At 47.4% G+C, this 9,002-nt stretch overlaps 1 protein-coding gene across 10 annotated transcripts in view; it reads left to right on the forward strand.

The window, feature by feature from the left end:
* Positions 1 to 8,518, forward strand: part of PDZD2 (PDZ domain containing 2) — a 349,162-nt gene extending 340,644 nt beyond the window's left edge. For 8 of the 10 annotated variants that reach the window (XM_045079441.1, XM_045079444.1, XM_004738069.3 and 5 more), the window contains 4 exons: positions 463 to 564; positions 1,212 to 1,473; positions 4,293 to 4,427; positions 5,519 to 8,518. In XM_045079441.1, coding sequence (XP_044935376.1) covers positions 463 to 564; positions 1,212 to 1,473; positions 4,293 to 4,427; positions 5,519 to 5,685 — 666 coding nt within the window. In that variant the 3' untranslated portion in view covers positions 5,686 to 8,518. Of the gene's footprint in view, positions 1 to 462; positions 565 to 1,211; positions 1,474 to 2,077; positions 3,973 to 4,292; positions 4,428 to 5,518 lie in introns of those variants that run through there. The other 2 variants (XM_045079443.1, XM_045079442.1) reach the window with 2 other exon arrangements.
* Positions 8,519 to 9,002: the final 484 nt, after the last annotated feature.

The following is a 9,002-nucleotide window of genomic DNA, read 5'->3' on the forward strand; positions in this document are numbered from 1 at the left end:
AATTATTAATGTTTCTCCTATGATTTTCCTTCTTTTTTTTTTTAAAGATTTTATTTATATTTGCCAGAGAGAGAGAGATCAATCACAAGCAGGGGGAACAGCAAGCAGAGGGAGAAGCAGACTCCTCACTGAGCAGAGAGCCCGATGTGGGCTTGATCCCAGAACCCCGGGATGATGAGCTGAACCGCAGGCAGACGCTTAGCCCACTGAGCCACCCAGGCACCCCTTCCTTATGATTTTCTTAATCACCTTTTTCTCTAGCTTTATACAACACAGAAAACGTGTACAACATGCATTAACCAGCTGTTTCTGTTCTGAGTAAGGCTTCCAGTCAACGGCATGCTATTAGTGGTTAAGTTTTAGGGTCGGCATTCTCTGCAGATTTGATGGAGCAGAGGTCGGTGAGCCGCCCCCTGGGTTATTCAGAGGTCAACTGGACTTTTTTCTGTTTCTTTTTACTAGAATAAAGAAGATGTTTGCTTCATAGTCTTGAATAAAAAAGAAGGCTCAGGTCTGGGATTCACTGTGGCAGGAGGGACAGATGTGGAGCCAAAATCAATTGTGGTAAGTGACCACATCAAGATGCTCTCTGGGAGGTCACTCCTGATGCAGCCTCAGAGGTGACAAGGACAAAATCCTGTCCGTGTGTTCAAAGAACGCTGGTGTTTGTTTCCAAAAATGGAAAAGTAGGGGACAGACATTACTAGCCACTGGCACAGATACACATATTTACCACAGAGTGACCTATTCGATGCCAATATATATAACCACAGTTTTCTGGAGTTTCCTCATATTCACCTGAACATTTTATTTAAGCACTAGAAAACACTAGAATTAACTGACCAAATCTGCATATGCTTCTGAAATTACTTCCTTCTCAAGAACCACCTCCAATTTTAGATCACTTGAAGGCCTCTAAGATCACCCGTGAGACCAGACCAGGTCCTATTTGTTTTTGTGACCTTTCTGCCCCACGGAGTGCCAAGCGCAGATTAGACGCTAGCGAGAAGTTGAGGGAAAAATGTATTGTGTTCAGATGCCAGCACTGACATTTTAATTCTATCCCTCACACCGCATATAGGCTTTCAGTGAACATTTGTAGGATTTTGCAAACTTGCCAGTAGAAAGTTCCTCTACTACAGATTTGCATCTACCCTCTTGCTTTTACTAAAGGTTCCAAATACTTTGGCTTTTGTCATTCCTCTCCCCAGGTGCACAGGGTGTGTTCTCAGGGGGCTGCTTCTCAGGAAGGGACTGTGAACCGAGGGGATTTCCTTCTGTCCGTCAATGGTGCCTCACTGGCTGGCTTAGCCCATGGGGATGTCCTCAAGATTCTGCACCAAGCACAGCTGCACAGAGATGTCCTCGTGGTCATCAAGAAAGGGAACGATCAGCCCAGACCCTCCAGTAGGCAGGAAGCCAACGGGAAGGGCTTGCTCTCCAGAAAGACCAGCGCCCTGGAGCCTGGTTTAGGTAAGACACCAGCTCAAAAGCTGGCAGGGAGTGGGCAGCTGGCAGAGTAGATCCTGGCTGGACAAAAAGGAACTACTGCCCTCAGGGTCCGCAAAATCAAATGGAGGGGCCCCTGGGTGGCTCAGTTGGTTAAGCGTTGGACTCTTGATTTTGACTCAGGTCATGATCTCAGAGTTGTGAGACTGAGCCCTGCATCAGGCTCCACACCGGGCTTGGACCCTACTCGGGATTCTTTCTCTCCCTCTGTTCTTCCCACTGCCCCCCAAATCGTCCCCCTCCCTCTCAAAAAAAGAAGAAATAAGAAATCAAATGTAGTAAAGTCTAATGTTTGTGGATGCTTCTTGAAAAAAGTGTTCCTAGTAAGTTAGAAACTACCGCCCCGTGTAGTTAAAGCCATACTGTTGACGACTTAACGGCTGCTTGACGGTTTCTCCGTTTGTACGAAGAGGGAAGCCCTTTCACAGCTATATCCTCTTAGGACCTAAGTGGCCAGTAGGTAAAACACGAAACTCTTGTGATAAGGGGCATCCTGGAGAGTAGCAGAAATTGCAGAACTGCCATTTGTCCTTGAAAACACCAGGGTTTATATTCTTTCCGGTTTTAGAAGAACATAAGGAAATGAGGAGGCACAGATGTTTGAAAACGGAGACTCTAGCCTTAACCAACAGAGCTTATAAAGAGTTTCGGAAGTGGATTTCCTAAGCGATGTCCATCCTGTCATCACAAGGCTCACTGGGAAGGCATACGAGCTATTTGCTCAGAACTAAGTACCACTTCTATTTCTGAAGCACGGGGCTGATTGCGGCCTTCAAGAGAACTACTTCAGACCTCCGTGGTGGTCTCAGGAGCAATGTCTGCAGTCCGGAAAGCAAGAAGAGCCTGTGGAAGCTCAGGGCAGGGCACTGCCTTCTGAGGAGGCCTTTGTTTTTTTCTCAACTTCTCTCCCTAATAAAGTCAAGGGAAGCTGAATTCCTCTGTTCAACTTGGCCTCAATGGTGGCCTAGGCTATCCGTGACTGCTTTGCTGAAAACAACACTCATTTCCGCCAAACAGGTGGGAAACTCTTCTTGTCCAGATGCCTCCACGGGCCTGGAGTATTCTCACCCTTCTCCTCTGTTGTCTTGCTTTTGCACTGCTAGAAGACTGAAACCCTTCCCAGTATTGGGAAACACCTTAAGTCATCAGACCATGTCACGCTCACCTTTGCCCCAGCGCGGTCTCCATTACTTCGTGTGTTCTCAGTGGATCCGAGAAACTTAACGTCACAGGAAACCACTTGGCGCTTAATCCCAGCAACTTCCAGAATGTTTAAGACTCATGTACTCAGGATATGGAAGGCTATCCTGTCATTTATAATCATTAAGTATTCCTGGACACCTTCAAAATATCTGGTCTTGAACCAGATTCTACATAGTCACCAAATCGTAAGCACTTTCAGGGCTTAAACTTTATTTTTTCATATTCCTATTCCTTAAAATTCCCCTGCCCAGGGCTCCACCTGAACCCAAGGAATATCCTTTCACATGCCCTGAGAGTATCCCACTTGGAGACGGAGGCAGGAGGTTGCACAGGGCCATCTTCCTGCCCAGCAAATTCACCTGCTCAATGAAACCAGAAACCCTGAGGGGTGAGAGGGTGGGGGCCAGGGTCCTGAGTCACTAACTTTCTAAGGTTCCTAGGGGATTTCAATAGAACTGGGCCAGAGTTGAGAGCTACTGTAATAGGCCTGTTCTGTTTAATAGCAAGCGATTCACCTACTGAAAACCATGCTGCTCCTGTCCGCACGTTGCCTTCAGACCCCACAGAACGTGGAGTGACCTTCTCTAAGCCACACTAATGGACTGCCCTTTCTGTTCAAAGGCAGGGATGCTGGCTACCTTGGCCTCAAGCCCAAGGGGGCAGTTCAATCTGTGGTCCCTCCCCTGCCTCCCAGAGAGCTCGGCATGCCTTTCCACTCACCTCTTCAACATCCTTCACCAGCGCAATGTGTAAGGAAGAGGAGTAAGAGGCAAGCTCACCGTCGCTACTCAGACCTCAAGATGGATCCCAGCCAGGCCTCTCCACACCAGCACACAGAGCAGGCACACGTTGGTTGCAGTGGAGGACCCACTGCCATAGAAACGGGCCCCCCACCCACTCCACACCCTGCGGTGGAGAGAGGCGAGGGCAGCTGGTGCGCGATAAGCACGCATGGCCGAAGGGGGAAGGCGCGGAGCTCTGGGGTCCACAATCACAGTCTCCTGCGAGGGTGCTGCAGGCTATCAGCCCCGGCCTGTGACACACGGCAGGAGATCGGATCTGATTCCCCAAGCATGGCTTCACCAAGACACACCACCGCAGTGCATGGAGCTCACCAGGAGCAGTCTGGCCTTTGAGGGTTTCTGCCTGGGCACCAGAGCCGCCTCCAGGCTTCCAGAAAGCGCTGAGGGAAGCCTGCGTGGCTCAGTCTGTGAAGCGTCCGGCTCTTGATTTCGTCTCAGGTCATGATCCTGGGGTCCTGGGATCGAGCCCCGCATGAGGCTCTGCACGCAGTGGGGAGTCTGCCTCTCTCCGTCTCTCTCTGGCCCTCCCCCTGCTCACGTGCACATGTTCTTTCAAATAAATACATAAATCTTTAAAAATAAACTGCCTTGAAGAGCAAATGGTGCAGGTAGAGCAGGAACACAACCACGAGGTCAGCTCCAAATCTGAGAGACCCATCCTGATGCTGGTTTCAAAGGGAAATGGGACGCGGATGCCGGGGGAAGACACGTGGGGGACGGGATAGGAGGCGAGGAGTGCCCTTGTCATTTCCATCCTTCCAAATGTCGTTGCTGCAGGGAGCAGCCTTCCTTCACACGATGCGCTGTGTGTCGAAGTGCTGAAGACCTCCGCTGGGCTGGGATTGAGTCTGGACGGAGGGAAATCCTCAACAGCCGGAGACGGGCCCCTGTTCATTAAGAGAGTATACAAAGGTAACGCCCTGGAAAGGCCCGTCGGCTCTCTCCTGTGTGTGCCTGTGCCTTCCACTTAGAAAGTGTTTGCGTTCTGTCACATACGGGGTGTACTGTATGTCAACCCTGTTGTATTTTAAGTGTCTGAACTCCTGTTGCCTCCCCGCCAACAATCCTATCAGATAGGTACCGTTCTCCTTGTCTCACAAAAGACAGAGTGTGCCACGGGGGAGTTACACAAGCACCGAAGGTCACACGACGGAAGGGGCAGAACGAGGCTTGGACCTAGGCAGTCTGGTGCCAGGGTCAGCATCCCTAACCTCTACACCAGAGCCCAAACTCCGTGTTTGTAACCAGTTATTAGCTGGGATTGATATAAACATACCAAGCCAGTGCCATCAAGAACTGCCTGTCGGGGTGATTACCATGGACCGAGATAGTATTCATTTCGAATACTAGACTTCAACTACTGGACTTCAGGAAAGCGCGCTGAGAGCAGTAAAGATGATTGAAACATGGTAGACAAGAGGTCTCTTTATGAACTTGATCAGTCATTTTATGATCTTGGACAGTTCTCACAAATCTCTTCAGGTTCTCAAGCTAAACAATTATATTAAAAGTATAATTATCCTGGGGATGCCTAGGTGGCTCAGCTGGTTAAGCATTTGACTCTTGATTTCGGCTCAGTTCCTAATCTCAGGGTGGTGAGATGGAGCCCCCTGTGGGGTTCCACGCTCAGCAGGGAGTCGGCTTGCAAATTCTCTCTCCCCCTCTGCCCTCCAGCACGCTCACACGTGCTCATTCTAAACAATTTGGATAGAAGCGGAACCTGTTCTCCTGCGTCAACTGGCCATCTGGATTTTGATTATATATGTTGAAATTTGCCTTCTCCTAGTCCATAGCGTATGTGTTTGAGGGAATTTGAGTATCTTTACGTAGCTAAATTTCTTTTCATGGGTATATGCTTTGTTTGTCTTAAGGACTGTTTCCCTTTCCTAAGAATTATGGGCGTGTCGTTCAGAGATTTTTCTCATTTGAGTTTTTAGCTCGCCTGGAATTTATCTGGAATCCCGCAAGGTTGCCCTGGCATTGCTGTCTGTTTATTCTCACAGGTGGAGCAGCAGAACAAGCGGGAACAATCGAAGCCGGAGATGAAATTCTTGCCATTAACGGGAAACCCCTGGTGGGGCTCATGCACTTTGATGCCTGGACTATTATGAAGTCAGTCCCGGAGGGACCCGTGCAGTTGCTGATTCGGAAGCACAGGAATTCTTCCTGAAACAGGCACCAGGAGTGACCTCACAAGTGGGGCTTGTTACATTTTTTAACAAGAATCTTCTTTTCTCAGTTCCCTTACTTTAGCAAATCAGAACAACTTCTTTCAACACTGGGTTCCTAAAACAGCACAGGAACCTTGGTATAGGCAAGGACTACAGAAATCTCCAGGTTTTTACTTCTTTGTGGAACTGACCTCTTGTGTGCGCGACGGCAATGGCGCTGACCTCTGGAAGCCTTCCACCCGGACAACCGAGGCCAGGAGGGATCCTTTCGTTCCGGTGCCTCTTCCCTCCCTTTTTGTGTTTATTGATGGGGACACAAGATGTGGCATGCCCTTCTTCATTCAAAACATTTACTTAAGATCTTCGTGTCCTTCCTGCCTCCTCCCTCAGCAGACCTAATCCTGGCCATGAGGGAGCCAACCAAGTCTGAGGGGTGACACGAATGTCACAAATAAAGGACTACAGTTTTATATAATTTTGTAAGTAAATAAGAGAATGCTTTTAGGCACATTCAGTGGAAGGAGCTGTAGGTCTGTACATTACGGTGAAAAGAAAGTGAGACTTAAAAGAAAAAAATCAGTTCTGACCTAACAGTTAAGCTGAGCTCAGGAATTATCCAAAAATGAAAAAGCAAAATCCGGAAAGTGGTATTTTTTTTAGTGAGTGTCCTGTGCACTGTGTGGCTGCAGGGTTCACTCTGTGGGTTACGGATCATCATGAAGTGTTGATCGTGATCTGAAAGTGTAAGTCGTAAGGCTATTTTACAGAAACGCTGTTCTGATAAACCATACGAACTAGCCATGAACTCTGCTGCTTAGAACAAGCAGCGGGTTCCAGCTCTGAAAGCACCTTGCATCTGGTTCGGAACTTGTCTTGAGTAAGTGCTTGCATTCAAGACCAGTCAACACAGGAGTGGGCAGAAATACTATAGTCACTGGGTTTCCATTTCTATATTTCATGCACTCCCAACACTGAGCTAAAAATTTTTAGTAATCTTTTTAGCATCCTTGGATTTATAAACATAGGCATTACATTTACAATCCAAAGGGCGGAGCTTAAAAATCATCCTTTTGGGACTTTGGTTGGTTGGTTTTCCCCCTGACCAACAAGCTTAAGAAACGGCCCCTTTCTAAGCACCGGCCCACTGTCCTGACCTGGGTGTGACCATGCCCCTGCAGGGACCGCTTGCTGCTGGTATTTTCCTGTTTTGCAAATTCTTCCTTTGGCCCAAACTGTTCCCTGCAGAAGACTGGTGTGACTCACACTGCCCATGAAGCTGGTCCCGGCTGCTCTCCTGTCAAAGCATGACTTCTCCCCGTAGCCGCTCCCAGTCAGTGTGCTCTTGCTCCCGGTCCCAAAACTGGCTCTTCTCCTTCGTATTGCACCTTCTTTTCTTAAATTCCAAACCTCCATCAGCTTCACTTACCAAAATGTAAAAAGAAGACAATGGGGAATGCGGGGGAGTCACTCTTTCAAGGTAAAGAAACAGAACTGTGTTGCATAACCCCGACCCGAGAGGGACCCAGACCAGCTGCTCCAGTCCTGGGAGTACGGGTGAGGACACCAGAGCTGCGCGCAGGACGACGCCCATGTTTTGTGCTGGACGCTTCCTTCAGTAACCTGCAGCCTGGATCTGTGGCTTAGAGAACGTAAGTGAGGTCACTGTACACCCGCCCCTGCCCCCATCATGGAGATGCTCGCACTGTCACCTTTGTACATCGTTTTCCGAGGGACTCCTCCCTTACCATAAAATCTCTGCCGAGTTGGCCCACAGGGGTCTCTCAGATGAGAATGAAGTATCTGGCTGGTGTGAGCCCAGACTTTTCATTTTTTTTAAACAGGTTATACAGAAGAGGATGTAGTACAAGAGTTAGCTAGAAAGACATGACTCATGTAGCTTCTACTTTTCACTACACTTCCTGGTAGGATTCTGTAGGCAGTCAGTGCAAGGTGCATGCTAGATTGTTTTTAAGTCTCTGGGGTCAGTGGTGTGGTTTTTGCTTTCTTGCCAACACGGTAAGAATATTTGCCTCGACTCTTCCAGCTGTGCCTCCCAGTAAGAAAGTCACAGTCCTATGTGAACAGACCGGACTTTCTAGAGCAGTTCGGCGCAATGGAACAGTCTCCTTCCGAGTCTCTAATCATCTTATCTGAAAAGTGCAAGGGTAGACCTTTCACTCACTGAAGTAGGCTAAAGTCATCACTTCTAGTATATCTTGCCAGAAGGGTTTCGCTGGCCAACAGTTGGAACTTAAGGGAGAAAGCAAAAGGCTAAACTATCTCTGACCCTCAGATCGAAAGTTACTTATTTGTCCTCAGTGTTCAAGGCATGACTAGTATTTCTAATGAGTCTAATCCCCACACTTCCTGAAGTGAGCACTAATGGTATTCTATTATCCTACTAAAACTTTCATTGTTTCAGTTTTCTAATGCATCAGTCATCCACAATAAGCTATGAGGGTAAATACGTGTTGTAACAAGTAAATTGTAGTTGCAAGGATATTCTGTGAAGATTGAAATAAGTTGGATTGCATTTCTGTCCTCCAAAACACATCTCATTTAATTTTATGGTTGACTTAATTGGCACCACACCTGTTGTATGATATTCCACATTATCCTTTATTTATGTAAAATAAAATGCCTTATATATTATGGAAGAGTAAGTGCAATAATATGAAATAGCCTGTACATTTTTAAAATGTTGTCGCCAAGTTATGTAAATCCACATCTCTGTAAACAACCTTTTTTAAGTAATTTTAAAAAAATAAACACTCTGCTTACTACTTTTTTTTTTAATTCTGCCATCTATAAAGTAACCTTGTAAAATCTTGAGAAGTGTTTATTATTACCTTAATTGTTATATCAATGAGTGAGCGGTCCAAACGCAACAGAAAATCAACAGTTCTTACAGGGCCACACTGAGGATGGGCCCAATCTAAAGCCCTTCCACTTCCTTCAGTCTTACATATCCCATGCCTTCGCAGCTTCCTCACCTCCTGGATCTTACCCGCACCCTCCTCTCACTAATACTTACGTCTTCCGTTTCAGCAAGCCCTCTAATCCTCGAAAACTATCCGTTTTCTCCCCATCAGAATCCCCACCCTTTCATTTCTACTCTGTTCAGACTAGACCCATGAGAGAGCACCAGCCCCACCCAGCCCAGACTCCGCACCCTCGTCCCACTTAATCCAAGATCCTTCCTTCCAGTGACCCAGCTTGTTGGTTCCTACAGTCCTATTCCTGGAGAAAATCCAACCACCACACAGAAGACTACTACTAGAAATTCATGGTTCCCAACTACAGCTGGACTCCCCAT

This window comes from Mustela putorius, unplaced genomic scaffold (assembly GCF_011764305.1).
Source record: "Mustela putorius furo isolate JIRA1106 unplaced genomic scaffold, ASM1176430v1.1 tig00000407_pilon_pilon_pilon, whole genome shotgun sequence".
Classification (NCBI taxonomy): Eukaryota; Metazoa; Chordata; class Mammalia; order Carnivora; family Mustelidae; genus Mustela; species Mustela putorius.